The sequence below is a fragment of the Oncorhynchus mykiss genome, chromosome 18 (assembly GCF_013265735.2).
Source record: "Oncorhynchus mykiss isolate Arlee chromosome 18, USDA_OmykA_1.1, whole genome shotgun sequence".
Taxonomy (NCBI): Eukaryota; Metazoa; Chordata; class Actinopteri; order Salmoniformes; family Salmonidae; genus Oncorhynchus; species Oncorhynchus mykiss.
In genome coordinates, this window is record NC_048582.1 from 52,796,371 (window position 1) to 52,814,464 (window position 18,094).

Sequence of the window (18,094 nt, forward strand, 5' to 3'; positions counted from 1 at the left end):
CCTCCCTCTTTCCCCTTCCCTCTGTGGCTCCCCCTGTGCCTCCCAGCAACAGCTGTGTTGAGCCTTCAGAATAATAACAGCCCCACAGTCAGTGTGTGTGTGCTCTTCGTCCCTGACAATGCAGTCTGGCTTCCTCTTGCTTTACTGTGTTCTAAATGTGTGTGCTGTGTTTGGCTGATGGCGTGTGTGTGTGACTGATATCGTATCTTCTGTCCTCCGGTTGGAGCTTTGGGTTTACTGTTTGGGGGGGAAACAGAGTCCACATCAGAATGGAACAGAACGAGAGCTTGGACTGACCTTCCAGTGTTTCTGCAAGTGGACTAGGAGCCCAAAGCTCACTGCCCTCTCTGAAGAGATCCAAACTGAAACCACTGGGAGTGCAGGGGTTAAACCTAACCACCCCATGCTGCCATTGGACATGGTATCATAGCAACCTTACACCCCCATGTCTTAACCCCCTCTGTGATCCCCTCAGGATAAAAGTACCTCAACAGATTGCGTATAGAGATACTGACTAAGGAACAGACAAATTACAGTACAACAAATACAATACAAACTGTAGACAACTGAAAACTACAACTTTACATCCAAAAACTGTACAATACAACTAGGCAAATTGTAGACAACTGCAAATCTTTATAAACAAAAAAGCAACAACTCTACAACCAAATTCCAATGTCAAAACCAAATTAACCACACTACAACCACCACTATACAACCACAATACCACCACTATACAACCACACTACCACCACTATACAACCACCACTATACAACCACACTACCACCACTATACAACCACCACTATACAACCACTACTATACAACCACACTACCACCACTATACAACCACAATACCACCACTATACAACCACCACTATACAACCACCACTATACAACCACACTACCACCACTATACAACCACAACTATACAACCACACTACCACCACCACTATACAACCACAATACCACCACTATACAACCACCATACAACCACACTACCACCACCACTATACAACCACAATACCACCACACTACCACCACTATACAACCACACTACCACCACTATACAACCACCACTATACAACCACACTACCACCACTATACAACCACTACTATACAACCACACTACCACCACTATACAACCACTATACAACCACACTACCACCACTATACAACCACTACTATACAACCACCACTACTATACAACCACAATACCACCACTATACAACCACCACTATACAACCACCACTATACAACCACTATACAACCACCACTATACAACCACACTACCACCACTATACAACCACACTACCACCACTATACAACCACACTACCACCATTATACAACCACCACTATACAACCACAACTATACAACCACAACTATACAACCACACTACCACTACTATACAACCACCACTATACAACCACCCTACCACCACTATACAACCACCACTATACAACCACACTACCACCACTATACAACCACACTACCACTACTATACAACCACCACCACTATACAACCACACTACAATTAGAAACTGGATGGTTTGAGCCCTGAATGCTGATTGGCTGAAAGCCTTGGTATATCTGACCGTACACCATGGGTATGGCAAAGCAAATATTTGTACTGTTGTAATTATGTTGGTATCCAGTTTATAATAGCAATAAGGCACCTCGAGGGTTTGTGATATATGGCCAATATACCACGGCTAAGGGTTGTATCCAAGCACTCTGTGTTGTATCGTACATAAGAACAGTCCTTAGCTGTGGTATATTGGCCATATATCACACCCCCTCGTACTTTATTACTTAAATATATAACCAAACTACAAATATACAACAAAAGCACAACTTTACGACCAAACTACAACCTTAAACCTAACTACAACTTTACAACCAAAAAACATTCCAACTGCCTGGTAACAGCAGCAGTTCTTATGTTGCTAGGCAGGGATTTGGTCCAACCAGACACCAGATATCTGAAGTCTGGAGACAAAACTCCTGAGAGATTAGACAAGTAATCCTATTGGACCTTCAGACAGCCACAAGATCAGCCAGACCCTAGCACTAGCCCCACATGGGGGGCAAAGAGGGACAAACAGCACAAAGACAAAAAAGCAACAATGAAAATGAGGGAGGGAGAGACTCACCGTGACTGGGGCTGAGCGCCATGTTCCCAGAATTCAACGCTTCATCAAAACGTCCGTATATTGTCTGTAACCTGGAGACAAGAGTTGGGAAAGGTCGTCAGAATACACACACACACACCAACATATGAGTAATCTGGATAGCGTGACATGAGAGAGAAAACAGCAACACGTGTTGTCTGAAAGTGGGTGTGTCTCACATGCTACTAACATGACTCTCCCAAGCAAAAGTGAAGCATCTGAACCTACACCTACTCTGACCCGAACTCACAAACACACCGAAATGGCTATTATTACTGTGGGGAAACACAGCTCTACTCCTATTGAGCACATTAATAGTGACAGCATGCTGATCATCCAGACATCTTCTCATTGCCATTAATGAGTGTTGGAGTAGGAACTCCTAGGAGACTGTTCTGAGCTTCAGGCTGAGCGTCACTACCTCAATAACACCACAGGAATCCTAACGAAGTCCACGACGTCACAGACAGAACGTCTGTAACATCTGCTACACACACACACACACACATCTGTTTGTAACAAAACACACACATTATTACTTACACACACCTCAAAGGATAAGGTTGAGATTAATAACGATAGGACCAGAGCAAACGTGTATGTGTGTGTGTGTGTGTGTGTGTGCATACACACCGTCCTGCTAGCAGTCAAACCCCCAGACAGCTTAGCTCTCCTGATTACTGACGATTAGCGATAGGCTCCTCAGCTGCGTAGCATTTCCACACCGCTCAACAATTAGCCGACATTAGCATTTCCATATTGATTTATCCCCCGAATTAGCATAGCCGTTATCCAAATTAGCATAGCGTTATCATTTCCATACGGGATGATTAATGGGTCAGTGTGTTGCTGCGTAGCGTAGCGGTAGCTCCCATGCTACTGTCACGCTGGAGTCCTCTGCTCTTTGTATCCAACATGGTGCAGTGACTCAGAGACCGAAGGAGGGAGAGGGGGAGCAAATTAAAGAGGGAGGGGACAAGAGAGGTAGGGAGGAGGAACGGGGAAGAAAGAAACAGCAAGAGACAAATGCATATTACGCGGCACGCGACGAAGCACCACCCATCATCTCTCAGACACATACACCACAGGAAAAGGTTCAATCTCAGGGAAAGGCTTTGTGTGTGTTTTGTATGACATGGAGCAGGGCAGTGTTTGTGTGACAGCGCAGATATGCTGTTCCCCTTCACATAACCTCCCACACAGAGCACACAGATTTCAAAAGGGGGAGGGGCGTTGGCGCTGCCAGCACAGGGAGAGAAAAGCTGCCCCTCCCCCTCTCTTTGTCCCTCCCTCCCTCTCTCTACTTCTCATCACATGTCCTCCCAGTCTTTCCTTTTCCCACTCCTTTCGTTTGTCACATTTATCATAGATACCCCTTCGTCTTCTTCCCCCCCCCCACTCTTCTCCCCCCCTCCACTCTTCTCCTTCCCCCTCCACTCTTCTCCTTCCCCCTCCACTCTTCTCCTTCCCCCTCCACTCTTCTCCTTCCCCCTCCACTCTTCTCCTTCCCCCTCCACTCTTCTCCTTCCCCCTCCACTCTTCTCCTTCCCCCTCCACTCTTCTCCTTCCCCCTCCACTCTTCTCCTTCCCCCTCCACTCTTCTCCTTCCCCCTCCACTCCTGGCCAAAGCACACACATGTAAAGACTTCTCTCTCTCACCCAATCATCTTTCTTTCTCAAAATCATTCCCTTTCCATCTCTTTATTATCCCAGTTCTACATATCTCATCCTCCTCTCTGCCTCTCCCTCTGTCCATCTCCCACTCCCCCTTCTCTTTGACCTTTTCCTGATATGTGATCTGGTCATCTAGGCCTCTGGCTGCACCCCCATTACACAAACACACTTCTCTAAAACAGGCCTAAGCAGACAAAGCTCTCACTGAATAGAATGTTCTCTCCCAGACAGTGTTTGTCTGTATCAGTTAACATCACAACATGTGACAGACAACACACACACACACACTCTATTTATTCATACATGAGAGAAAGGGAGATGGAGAGTGCGAAAGAGAGAGAAGGGAGACTGTGCTCAGAATGACAACACTCCAGGCTCCTTATTACGGTAACCACGGTGACCAGAGCAAGGCCCTCAATGGAGCTCTTCAGAGACTACACACTCCTCCCTCTCTGTATTGTCCAGTGCCCTCTCCCACTTTCTGTCCCTCCTCCCCTTCTCCCTCTCTTCCTCTGTATTGTCCAGTGCCCTCTCCCACTCTCTCCGTCCCTCCTCCCCCTCTTCCTCTGTATTGTCCAGTGCCCTCTCCCACTCTCTGTCCCTCCTCCCCTTCTCCCTCTATATTGTCCAGTGCCCTCTTCCACTCTCCCTCCACCCCTTCTCCCTCTCTTCCTCTGTATTGTCCAGTGCCCTATTCCCCTCTCTCTGTCCCTCCTCCCCATCTCCCTCTGTATTGTCCAGTGCCCTCTCCCACTCTCCCTCCTCCCTCTATTGTCCAGTGCCCTCTCCCTCTGTATTGTCCAGTGCCCTCTCCCACTCTCCCTCCTCCCTCTCTTCCTCTGTATTGTCAAGTGCCCTCTCCCACTCTCTCTGTCCCTTCTCCCTCTCTTCCTCTGTATTGTCCAGTGCCCTCTCCCACTCTCTCTGTCCCTCCTCCCCCTCTTCCTCTGTATTGTCCAGTGCCCTCTCCCACTCTCTGTCCCTCCTCCCTCTGTATTGTCCAGTGCCCTCTCCCACTCTCTCTGTCCCTCCTCCCCATTTTCCTCTGTATTGTCCAGTGCCCTCTCCCACTCTCCCTCCTCCCCTTCTCCCTCTCTTCCTCTGTATTGGCCAGTGCCCTCTCCCACTCTCTCTGTCCCTCCTCCCCCTCTCTTCCTCTGTATTGTCCAGTGCCCTCTCCCACTCTCTCGGTCCCTTCTCCCTCTCTTCCTCTGTATTGTCCAGTGCCCTCTCCCACTCTCTGTCCCTCCTCCCCTTCTCCCTCTCTTCCTCTGTATTGTCCAGTGCCCTCTCCCACTCTCTGTCCCTCCTCCCCTTCTCCCTCTTCCTCTGTATTGTCCAGTGCCCTCTCCCACTTTCCCTGTCCCTCCTCCCCCTCTGTATTGTCCAGTGCCCTCTCCCACTCTCTGTCCCTCCTCCCCTTCTCCCTCTCTTCCTCTGTATTGTCCAGTGCCCTCTCCCACTCTCTGTCCCTCCTCCCCTTCCTCTATTGTCCAGTGCCCTCTCCCACTTTCCCTGTCCCTCCTCTCCTTCTCCCTCTGTATTGTCCAGTGCCCTCTCCCACTCTCTCCGTCCCTCCTCCCTCTCTTCCTCTGTATTGTCCAGTGCCCTCTCCCACTCTCTCTGTCCCTCCTCCCCCTTCCCTCTGTATTGTCCAGTGCCCTCTCCCACTCTCCCTCCTCCCTCTCTTCCTCTGTATTGTCCAGTGCCCTCTCCCTCTGTATTGTCCAGTGCCCTCTCCCACTCTCCCTCCTCCCTCTCTTCCTCTGTATTGTCCAGTGCCCTCTCCCACTCTCTCTGTCCCTCCTCCCCCTCTCCCTCTGTATTGGCCAGTGCCCTCTCCCACTCTCTCGGTCCCTTCTCCCTCTCTTCCTCTGCATTGTCCAGTGCCCTCTCCCACTCTCTCTGTCCCTCCTCCCCTTCTCCCCCTCTTCCTCTGTATTGTCCAGTGCCCTCTCCCACTCTCTCTGTCCCTCCTCCCCCTCTGTATTGTCCAGTGCCCTCTCCCACTCTCCCTCCTCCCCCTCTTCCTCTGTATTGGCCAGTGCCCTCTCCCACTCTCTCTGTCCCTCCTCCCCCTCTCCCTCTGTATTGTCCAGTGCCCTCTCCCACTCTCTCGGTCCCTTCTCCCTCTCTTCCTCTGTATTGTCCAGTGCCCTCTCCCACTCTCTCCGTCCCTCCTCCCCTTCTCCCCCTCTTCCTCTGTATTGTCCAGTGCCCTCTCCCACTCTCCCTCCTCCCCTTCTCCCTCTCTTCCTCTGAATTGTCCAGTGCCCTCTCCCACTCTCTGTCCCTCCTCCCCTTCTCCCTCTCTTCCTCTGAATTGTCCAGTGCCCTCTCCCACTCTCTGTCCCTCCTCCCCTTCTCCCTCTCTTCCTCTGTATTGTCCAGTGCCCTCTCCCACTCTCTGTCCCTCCTCCCCTTCTCCCTCTCTTCCTCTGAATTGTCCAGTGCCCTCTCCCACTCTCTGTCCCTCCTCCCCTTCTCCCTCTCTTCCTCTGAATTGTCCAGTGCCCTCTCCCACTCTCTGTCCCTCCTCCCCTTCTCCCTCTCTTCCTCTGAATTGTCCAGTGCCCTCTCCCACTCTCTCTGTCCCTCCTCCCCCTCTGTATTGTCCAGTGCCCTCTCCCACTCTCTGTCCCTCCTCCCCTTCTCCTGCTCTGTATTGTCCAGTGCCCTCTCCCACTCTCTGTCCCTCCTCCCCTTCTCCCTCTGTATTGTCCAGTGCCCTCTCCCACTCTCTCTGTCCCTCCTCCCCCTCTCCCTCTGTATTGTCCAGTGCCCTCTCCCACTCTCTCTGTCCCTCCTCCCCTTCTCCCTCTGTATTGTCCAGTGCCCTCTCCCACTCTCTGTCCCTCCTCCCCTTCTCCCTCTGGATTGTCCAGTGCCCTCTCCCACTCTCCCACTTTCTCTGTCCCTCCTCCCCTTCTCCCTCTGTATTGTCCAGTGCCCTCTCCCACTCTCTGTCCCTCCTCCTCTTCTCCCTCTGTATTGTCCAGTGCCCTCTCCCACTTTCTCTGTCCCTCCTCCCCTTCTCCCTCTATTGTCCAGTGCCCTCTCCCACTCTCTGTCCCTCCTCCCCTTCTCCCTCTGTATTGTCCAGTGCCCTCTCCCACTTTCTCTGTCCCTTCTCCCCCTCTTCCTCTGTATTGTCCAGTGCCCCCTCCCACTTTCTCTGTCCCTCCTCTTCCTCTGTATTGTCCAGTGCCCTCTCCCACTCTCTGTCCCTCCTCCCCTTCTCCCTCTCTTCCTCTGAATTGTCCAGTGCCCTCTCCCACTCTCTGTCCCTCCTCCCCTTCTCCCTCTCTTCCTCTGTATTGTCCAGTGCCCTCTCCCACTCTCTCTGTCCCTTCTCCCTCTCTTCCTCTGTATTGTCCAGTGCCCTCTCCCACTCTCTGTCCCTCCTCCCCCTCTTCCTCTGTATTGTCCAGTGCCCTCTCCCACTCTCTGTCCCTCCTCCCCTTCTCCCTCTCTTCCTCTGTATTGTCCAGTGCCCTCTCCCACTCTCCCACTCTCTGTCCCTCCTCCCCCTCTTCCTCTGTATTGTCCAGTGCCCTCTCCCACTCTCCCACTTTCTCTGTCCCTCCTCCCCTTCTCCCTCTCTGTATTGTCCAGTGCCCTCTCCCACTCTCTGTCCCTCCTCCTCTTCTCCCTCTGTATTGTCCAGTGCTCTCTCCCACTTTCTCTGTCCCTCCTCCCCTTCTCCCTCTATTGTCCAGTGCCCTCTCCCACTCTCTGTCCCTCCTCCCCTTCTCCCTCTCTGTATTGTCCAGTGCCCTCTCCCACTCTCTGTCCCTCCTCCTCTTCTCCCTCTGTATTGTCCAGTGCCCTCTCCCACTTTCTCTGTCCCTCCTCCCCCTCTTCCTCTGTATTGTCCAGTGCCCTCTCCCACTTTCTCTGTCCCTCCTCCCCCTCTTCCTCTGTATTGTCCAGTGCCCTCTCCCACTCTCTGTCCCTCCTCCCCTTCTCCCTCTCTTCCTCTGAATTGTCCAGTGCCCTCTCCCACTCTCTGTCCCTCCTCCCCTTCTCCCTCTCTTCCTCTGTATTGTCCAGTGCCCTCTCCCACTCTCTCTGTCCCTTCTCCCTCTCTTCCTCTGTATTGTCCAGTGCCCTCTCCCACTCTCTGTCCCTCCTCCCCCTCTTCCTCTGTATTGTCCAGTGCCCTCTCCCACTCTCTGTCCCTCCTCCCCTTCTCCCTCTCTTCCTCTGTATTGTCCAGTGCCCTCTCCCACTCTCTGTCCCTCCTCCCCTTCTCCCTCTCTTCCTCTGTATTGTCCAGTGCCCTCTCCCACTCTCTGTCCCTCCTCCCCCTCTTCCTCTGTATTGTCCAGTGCCCTCTCCCACTCTCCCACTTTCTCTGTCCCTCCTCCCCTTCTCCCTCTCTGTATTGTCCAGTGCCCTCTCCCACTCTCCCACTTTCTCTGTCCCTCCTCCCCCTCTTCCTCTGTATTGTCCAGTGCCCTCTCCCACTCTCTGTCCCTCCCCCCCTTCTCCCTCTGAATTGTCCAGTGCCCTCTCCCACTCTGTCCCTCCTCCCCTTCTCCCTCTCTTCCTCTGTATTGTCCAGTGCCCTCTCCCACTCTCTGTCCCTCCTCCCCTTCTCCCTCTCTTCCTCTGTATTGTCCAGTGCCCTCTCCCACTTTCTCTGTCCCTCCTCCCCTTCTCCCTCTCTGTATTGTCCAGTGCCCTCTCCCTCCTCCCCTTCTCCCTCTCTTCCTCTGTATTGTCCAGTGCCCTCTCCCACTCTCCCACTTTCTCTGTCCCTCCTCCCCTTCTCCCTCTCTGTATTGTCCAGTGCCCTCTCCCACTCTCCCACTCTCTCTGTCCCTCCTCCCCTTCTCCCTCTCTGTATTGGCCAGTGCCCTCTCCCACTCTCTCTGTCCCTCCTCCCCCTCTCCCTCTGTATTGTCCAGTGCCCTCTCCCACTCTCTGTCCCTCCTCCCCTTCTCCCTCTCTGAATTGTCCAGTGCCCTCTCCCACTCTCTGTCCCTCCTCCCCAACTCCCTCTCTTCCTCTGTATTGTCCAGTGCCCTCTCCCACTCTGTCCCTCCTCCCCTTCTCCCTCTCTGAATTGTCCAGTGCCCTCTCCCACTCTCTGTCCCTCCTCCCCTTCTCCCTCTCTTCCTCTGTATTGTCCAGTGCCCTCTCCCACTCTCTGTCCCTCCTCCCCTTCTCCCTCTCTTCCTCTGTATTGTCCAGTGCCCTCTCCCACTCTCTGTCCCTCCTCCCCTTCTCCCTCTCTTCCTCTGTATTGTCCAGTGCCCTCTCCCACTCTCCCACTCTCTCTGTCCCTCCTCCCCTTCTCCCTCTCTGAATTGTCCAGTGCCCTCTCCCACTCTCCCACTCTCTGTCCCTCCTACCCTTCTCCCTCTCTTCCTCTGTATTGTCCAGTGCCCTCTCCCACTCTCTGTCCCTCCTCCCCTTCTCCCTCTTCCTCTGTATTGTCCAGTGCCCTCTCCCACTCTCCCACTCTCTGTCCCTCCTCCCCTTCTCCCTCTCTTCCTCTGAATTGTCCAGTGCCCTCTCCCACTCTCTGTCCCTCCTCCCCTTCTTCCTCTGTATTGTCCAGTGCCCTCTCCCACTTTCTCTGTCCCTCCTCCCCTTCTCCCCCTCTGTATTGTCCAGTGCCCTCTCCCACTCTCTCTGTCCCTCCTCCCCTTCTCCCTCTGTATTGTCCAGTGCCCTCTCCCACTCTCTGTCCCTCCTCCCATTCTCCCTCTCTATTGTCCAGTGCCCTCTCCCACTCTCTGTCCCTCCTCCTTTTCTCCCTCTCTGTATTGTCCAGTGCCCTCTCCCACTCTCCCACTCTGTCCCTCCTCCCCTCCTCCCTCTCTTCCTCTCTTCCTCTGTATTGTCCAGTGCCCTCTCCCACTCTCCCACTCTCTGTCCCTCCTCCCCTTCTCCCTCTCTTCCTCTGTATTGTCCAGTGCCCTCTCCCACTCTCTGTCCCTCCTCCCCTTCTCCCTCTCTTCCTCTGAATTGTCCAGTGCCCTCTCCCACTTTCTCTGTCCCTCCTCCCCTTCTCCCTCTCTGTATTGTCCAGTGCCCTCTCCCACTCTCTCTGTCCCATCTCCCCTTCTCCCTCTGTATTGTCCAGTGCCCTCTCCCACTCTGTCCCTCCTCCCATTCTCCCTCTCTATTGTCCAGTGCCCTCTCCCACTCTCTGTCCCTCCTCCCCTTCTCCCTCTCTTCCTCTGTATTGTCCAGTGCCCTCTCCCACTCTCTGTCCCTCCTCCCCTTCTCCCTCTCTTCCTCTGTATTGTCCAGTGCCCTCTCCCACTTTCTCTGTCCCTCCTCCCCTTCTCCCTCTCTTCCTCTGTATTGTCCAGTGCCCTCTCCCACTCTCTGTCCCTCCTCCCCTTCTCCCTCTGTATTGTCCAGTGCCCTCTCCCACTCTCTGTCCCTCCTCCCCTTCTCCCTCTCTTCCTCTGTATTGTCCAGTGCCCTCTCCCACTTTCTCTGTCCCTCCTCCCCTTCTCCCTCTCTTCCTCTGTATTGTCCAGTGCCCTCTCCCACTCTCTGTCCCTCCTCCCCTTCTCCCTCGGTATTGTCCAGTGCCCTCTCCCACTCTCTGTCCCTCCTCCCCTTCTCCCTCTCTTCCTCTGTATTGTCCAGTGCCCTCTCCCACTTTCTAGAGACGATTTCAAGTTTTCATAACAAAATCGGTATTCGCCAAACGGGGGATGATTTAACAAAAGCGCATTCGCGAAAAAAGCACAATCGCTGCACGTACCTAACCATAAACATCAAGGCCTTTCTTAAAATCAATACACAGAAGTATATATTTTTAAACCTGCATATTTAGCTCAAAGAAATCCAGGTTAGCAGGCAATATTAACCAGGTGAAATTGTGTCACTTCTATTGCGTTCAGTGTAAGCAGAGTCAGGGTACATGCAACAGTTTGGGCCGCCTGGCTCGTTGCGAACTAATTTGCCAGAATTTTACGTAATTATGGCATAACATTGAAGGTTGTGCAATGTAACAGGAATATTTAGACTTATGGATGCCACCCATTAGATAAAATACGTAACGGTTCCGTATTTCACCGAAATAATAAATATTTAGTTTTCAAAATGATAGTTTCTGGATTTGACCATATTAATGACCAACGGCTCGTATTCCTGTGTTTATTATACACTGCTCAAAAAAATAAAGGGAACACTAAAATAACACATCCTAGAACTGAATGAATGAAATATTCTTATTAAATACTTTTTTCTTTACATAGTTGAATGTGCTGACAACAAAATCACACAAAAATGATCAATGGAAATCAAATTTATCAACCCATGGAGGTCTGGATTTGGAGTCACACTCAAAATTAAAGTGGAAAACCACACTACAGGCTGATCCAACTTTGATGTAATGTCCTTATTAAAACAAGTCAAAATGAGGCTCAGTAGTGTGTGTGGCCTCCACGTGCCTGTATGACCTCCCTACAACGCCTGAGCATGCTCCTGATGAGGTGGCGGATGGTCTCCTGAGGGATCTCCACCCAGGAACGGGCGGGCCAGTCCATAGCATCAATGCCTTCCTCTTGCAGGAACTGCTGACACACTCCAGCCACATGAGGTCCAGCATTGTCTTGCATTAGGAGGAACCCAGGGCCAACCACACCAGCATATGGTCTCACAAGGGGTCTGAGGATCTCATCTCGGTACCTAATGGCAGTCAGGCTACCTCTGGTGAGCACATGGAGGGCTGTGCAGCCCCCCAAAGAAATGCCACCCCACACCATGACTGACCCACCGCCAAACCGGTCATGCTGGAGGATGTTGCAGGCAGCAGAACGTTCTCCACGGCGTCTCCAGACTGTCACGTGTGCTCAGTGTGAACCTGCTTTCATAAGTGGCGAATTTGCCAATCTTGGTGTTCTCTGGCAAATGCCAAACGTCCTGCACGGTGTTGGGCTGTAAGCACAACCCCCCACCTGTGGACGTCGGGCCCTCATACCACCCTCATGGAGTCTGTTTCTGACCGTTTGAGCAGACACATGCACATTTGTGGCCTGCTGGAGGTCATTTTGCAGGGCTCTGGCAGTGCTCCTCCTGCTCCTCCTTGCACAAAGGCGGAGGTAGCGGTCCATTTTGTTGTTTAAGTGTTCCCTTTATTTTTTTGAGCAGTGTATTAAAACTAAGTCTATGATTTGATATTTGATAGAGCAGTCTGTCTGACTGAGCGGTGGTAGGTAGCAGCAGGCTCGTAAGCATTCATTCAAACTTTACTGCGTTTGCCAGCAGCTCTTAGCAATGCTTGAAGCATAGCACTGTTTATGACTTCAAGCCTACGAACTCCTGAGATTAGGCTGTCAATACTATAGTGCCTATTAGAACATCCAATAGTCAAAGGTATATGAAATACAAATGGTATAGAGAGAAAAAGTCAACCTATAATCCCTACACCCTAAAACTTCTTAACTGGGAATATTGTAGACTCATATTAAAATGAACTACAAGTTTTCATATGCTCTGAGCAAGGAACTTAAACTTAGCTTTTTTACATGACACATATTGCACTTTTACTTTCTTCTCCAACACTGATTTTGCATTATTTAAACCAAATTCAGCATGTTTCATTATTTATTTGAGACTAAATAGATTTTATTTATGTATTATATTAAGTTAAAATAAAAATATTCAGGTCAGTATTGTTGTAATATATATGAATAAATTATAATTTTAAAAAATATATATATATATATTTATTTATTTATTATTATTAACTGGTATCGTTTTTTTTTGGTCCTCCATTAATTGGTATCGGCGTTGAAAAATCATAATCGGTCGACATCTAGTGACAACCCATACATGGCACATACAAAATATATTGTAGTATACACACACACACACACACACACACACACCCACACACAGACAGATAGACAAACACTCACCGTGTGGCAGGCAGGCCTCTCTTTCCAAGGTCGGCTCTGACTCTCTCTCCTATGTGGCGATACACATCCACCAGTGATGCTGTGGCAGCCTCACGCACCTGCACACAGGATACACAACATCCCACAATATTATCTCATCTTTGGATTATAGCTTTATTTATCCAGTATCATTATTATCTAAACACTTAAATAATATCCTATTTCATTTCATATTATTCACATTTTAGTCAAATAGCAGATGGAGATAAGAATTACTGTAGCATTAAACATCAATTGGCTCTTGACTCTAAACAGGAGCATCATAACTCAAACTTGTGGACAGTAGCCAGAGGAGTCAACAGTACAGACAGCCAGGGACTCAGAGGGGAGTCAGTGAGTTCTCCCACTGTAAGGTCACCGGTTTTTTTATTTCACCTTTATTTAACCAGGTATGCCTGTTGAGAACAAGTTCTCATTTACAACTGCGACCTAGCCAAGATGAAGCAAAGCAGTGTGACAAAAACAACAATACAGGGTTACACATGGAATAAACAAACGTACAGTCAATAACACAATAGAAAATCTGTATACAGTGTGTAAATGAAGGAGGAAAGGCAATAAATAGGCCATAGTGGCAAAGTAATTACAATTTAGCAAATTAACACTGTAGTGACAGATGTGCAGATGAGGATGTGCAAGTAGGGATACTGGTGTGCAAAAGAGCAGAAAAAGAAAATATGGGATGAGGTAGGTAGTTGGTTGGATGGGCTATTTACAGATGGGCTATGTACAGCTGCAGAGATCGGTAAGCTGCTTTGACAGCTGATGCTTAAAGATAGTGAAGGAGATATGGGTCTCCAGCTTCAGTGATTTTTGCAATTTGTTCCAGTCATTGGCAGCAGAGAACTTGAAGGAAAGGCGGCCAAAGGGGGTGCTGGCTTTGGGGATGAGCAGTGAAATATACCTGCTGGAGCGCGTGCTGCGGGTGGGTGCTGCTATGGTGACCAGTGAGCTGAGAAGGCGGAGCTTACCTAGCAAAAACTTATAGATGACCTGGAGCCAGTGGGTTTGGCGACGAATATGTAGCGAGAGCCAGTGAGGTCATACAGGTCGCAGTGATGGGTAGTATATGGGGCTTTGGTGACAAAACGGATGGCACTGTGTTAGACTGCATCCAATTTGCTGAGTAGAGTGTTGGAGGCTATTTTGTAAATGACATCGCCAAAGTCAAGGATCGGTAGGATAGTCAGTTTTACGAGGGTATGTTTGGCAGCATGAGTGAAGGAGGCTTTGTTGCGATGTAGGAAATAAATTCTAGATTTCATTTTGGATCGGAGATGTTTAATGTGAGTCTGGAAGGAGAGTTTACAGTCTAACCTGACACCTAGGTATTTGTAGTTGTCCACATATTCTAAGTCAGAACCGTCCAGAGTAGTGATACTAGGCGGGCGGGCGCGGGCAGCAATCGGTTGAAGAGCATGCATTTAGTTTTACTTGCATTTAAGAGCAGTTAGAGGCCACGGAAGGAGTGTTGTATGGCAATGAAGCTCGTTTGAAGGTTTGTTTGCACAGTGTCCAAATATGGGCCAGAAGTATACAGAATGGTGTCGTCTGCGTAGAGGTGGATCAGACTCACCAGCAGCAAGAGCGACATCATTGATATATACAGAGAAAAGAGTCGGCCCGAGAATTGAACCCTGTGGCACCCCATAGACTGCCTGAGGTCCGGACAACTGGTCCTCCGATTTGACACACTGAACTCTATCTGAGAAGTAGTTAGTGAACCAGGCGAGGCAGTCATAAGAGAAACCAAGGCTGTTGAGTCCCGCCCACACACAACCCATTCTGCCTCTGCGCTCAGCCCATCAGAATTCCAACTCCCTACACACACACACCGTCAGGAGTGTGTGTGTGGTCAGGACAGACAGGATGAGTGACCTCAGATAACTGATCGGCAGGGGATAATGCATGAACTTTCCATCGACTCCCCCCCCACACACACACCTCTTACCCCCCAGTGAGATGTGACTTCACAACCTTCATTCTCACTGGGCTTGCAGGACTTGGCAGGGTGTATTCATATGGTGCCAGTGTGTGTGTGTGTGTGTGTGTGTGTGTGTGTTGTGCTAAAAGAAGGCGGATTTTCCATAAACACACAGATTAGGTCCACTCCTCTTTGAGTGGGATTAAAACACTGGGGGAGGGGTACACACACATGAGCCATGCGCTCCAGACGTGATTGGCTTGGTGTGTTGTAAAGGGTGCTGTGATTGGCTGAATACTGCAAGTGTTAAATTCTGATTGGCTGAGAGCAGAGGCAGAATGGATTGTGTGTGGGCGGGACTGCCAAGGAATATGGGGGATGGTGATTGGTCGGGACAAAAAAATGACATCCACGAGTTTATCTGACACTGGGGAAGTAGATAAAAGACCATGTTGCCCACAAAATAAACAAATACTAATGCAGCTGCTCTTTCTCTTCACTACCGATGCGAGTGTGTGTTTAGTCTTCGGTCTGTTGCTAGTAGGGTATCCTAGCCTATTCATTGATGATGGGCCTTGCGTTACTGACGTTGTGAGACGTTGCAAGCCAAGAAATTGCAAGATACAGTTTTTGATTGGCAGATAGGCCTAGTGCACGGTTCTGACTTTCTGCCTGGTGGCCGACCTGACTGTGCCCCTCCCCTCTCTCTCCGTTCCTCGCTAGCTCGCTATGAAAGATGCAAGTGTTTGTGTTCTTGGAAGTATGGCAACTAATCAGTCTCCTCCATTCCAAAAAGACTGAATCGTAAGTCGATTCCTAGAGGAAGATGGGTACTTTTTACTAAATGTCTTGGTAACCACAGTATTTAATGGTAGGAGAAAACGGTCTACACACAGGCAGCTCCAGATTATTTGATTAACAGTTCTGGTCGCCTAGTGATGGACGTTAGTCCCGCTTCGGAAGTGGCATTCCTTTACAGACAAGTAAAATGGCCGTTCAGTGGCGCTTTGAAACTATCTCCAGAGAAGGTTTTGTGTGGGCATTTAAAAAGCCATAGTGTAACCTTACAGACAAACCAACATGCCGTAGCCGAGGTGCTTTAAAGGGGATATGACTGCGGTAGATATAAAGTTCATTCCCCAGTCCTTGAGGTCATACGTAACAGAACCATTTTTCTGCGTTGTGAATAGACGTGGAATTTTATGATTTGTTTTTAATCATTTTAACGGAGAACCAAAAAAAGAAATGGCAGTTTAAAAGTTAAGCAAAATTATCCATTTGTCACATTCCTAGAGTGTAGGAGGATAATGATTGGGTAGCTGACAGGCACAGATTTCAACCCTGGGACAGACCCTAATGATTGGGTGGGACGAAAACAAACAACAAAGAAAAATCAATAGTTACATATCAGGATATAAATTCATGATAAATTGTATCGTTTTGACAATGCTGCAATACTATTTTTGCGCTAGTTGGCTGTACCTGCAGCTTGTTCCATCTTAAAAAACAAACTAATAGGGAGCCTGTTCTCAGCACTTTCATTTTCCTGACTGATCAGAAGTCGTTGTAATGGCCCTCATCTCTGCAGCAGACATATGGTGAGCAATATGTTTGGAACATCGAATCCCAATAAAAGCTCATTATCGAATCGCAATTTATATAGAATCTTGAGAATTGAAATACATATCGTATCAGCACCTAAGTATGGTGAGGTCCCTGGCAATTCCCAGCCTTAATAGTCACTCTGTGGGTGAGACGGGGTTGGGGTCTCATGTTTCAGTGGTGAAACCAGGGTTCTCTCTCACCCAGCTAGTTAACAGTCTCCCATTGACTGGCTAATAACAGAGGAAACGATTAGAATAAGAAACTCCAGCACACTGGCACTCCTGTATTGTCGTATACTCCACCATAGAAACACAATGATTAGAACTTCTATGTTCTCCACAATGGGTTTAACGGAACTCAAACCAAAAGCAGGTCTGTAACAGGGCTTTCCTCTCTATATTACATTAACACTGCCAGAAGAGGACTGGCCACACCTCATAGCCTGGTTCCTCTCTAGGTTTCTTCCTAGGTTCTGGCCGTTCTAGGGAGTTTTTCCTAGCCACCGTGCTTCTAAACCCGCATTGCTTGTGGTTTGGGGTTTTAGGCTGGGTTTCTGTACAGCACTTTGATATATCAGCTGATGTAAGAAGGGCTTTATAAATACATTTGATTGAACATTCTCTACATGTTAGGCTTTAAATACAGACAGAGACAGAGACAATTCAGGTTCACCCTCAAGCAGCGTCTCTTACCTGTGGGTTCTGATCTCCTGTCAGAGTGCAGAGGTACGGAACGATCTTACTGAGACTCAAAGGCTGAGCACCATACCTGAGGGGGGGGTGAAGAGAGAGTTTAGTTGTGTAACCGACCATCATTCAGTAGCATTCACCAGTAGGCTTTAGAGAGACCTTTAGCTACGTAGCAGCTTAGAATTTACCACAACAGTGTTGCTATTAGCGAGATGATGGTACAATTAGCGAGGAGATGCTAAAGGCTTTAGGTTTAGAGAGTGGTGCATGCCTTATAGTAGTGTTAGCAGCATAAACTAACCCTGCAAGTCAAGTACTTTCTCCACTTCCCTAAATCCTAACACCAGTCCAATACTTCTAAATGGACGGCAGGTAGCCTAGCGGTTAGAGCGTTGGGCCAGTAACCGAAAGGTTGGAAGATCGACTCCCTGAGTTGACAAGGTAAATATCAGTCGTTCTGCCCCTGAACAGGCAGTTAACCCACTGTTTCTAGGCCGTCATCGTAAATAAGAATTTGTTCTTAACTGACTTGCCTAGTTAAATAAAAAAATGTGCGGATGAGTGGAGAAGTGGACAGATTGGGACTCAGGGTAGGTCACTATAGAGCCACCAACTCTGACCTCTAATCACTCTCTCACACAGGTAAGAGGAGTCATTCTGGAGAGAGAGTGGGTGGTGTGGGTCTTTGTCCCTCACTCTCACACCCAGGTAAGAGGATTCATTCTGGAGAGAGAGTGGGTTCTGTGGTATATGACCCTCTCTCTCTCCTTTCCTCTCCGTATGACCTGTGACCTCAGGAAGTGATTGATGGTGAAAGAGGAAGTACTCACGTGTTGAGGGTGGCGCAGAGAACCAGACACACGCCCTCTCTGCTGCGGAAATTCTTATGTTTAAAACCAGGAAGCAACCTCTCCCACACATACTACAGAGAGAGATAAAGATTGAGAGAGAGTTAACATTGAAGGAGTCTATGGGAGGCAAAGTGAAGGGGGCTCAGCAGATTACTGACAGAGAAGGTTACAGTGTCTGTGTTAAGTAATTTTCCATGCAGTTCTGGTTATGTCCAGATGAGGGAGCTGCTGATACTGTCTTATTCT

The 18,094-nt window shown here is 49.4% G+C and overlaps 1 protein-coding gene across 48 annotated transcripts in view; it reads right to left on the reverse strand.

The window, feature by feature from the left end:
• clasp2 (cytoplasmic linker associated protein 2) overlaps window positions 1-18,094 on the reverse strand; it is a 93,464-nt gene that overhangs the window by 64,862 nt on the left and 10,508 nt on the right. For 46 of the 48 annotated variants that reach the window (XM_036953191.1, XM_036953169.1, XM_036953174.1 and 43 more), the window contains exons 4-7: window positions 17,828-17,919; window positions 17,001-17,076; window positions 12,741-12,838; window positions 2,155-2,225 (exon numbers count right to left, since the gene is read on the reverse strand). In XM_036953191.1, the coding sequence (XP_036809086.1) occupies window positions 2,155-2,225; window positions 12,741-12,838; window positions 17,001-17,076; window positions 17,828-17,919 (337 nt within the window). Of the gene's footprint in view, window positions 1-2,154; window positions 2,226-2,805; window positions 3,430-12,740; window positions 12,839-17,000; window positions 17,077-17,827; window positions 17,920-18,094 lie in introns of those variants that run through there. The other 2 variants (XM_036953201.1, XM_036953204.1) reach the window with 2 other exon arrangements.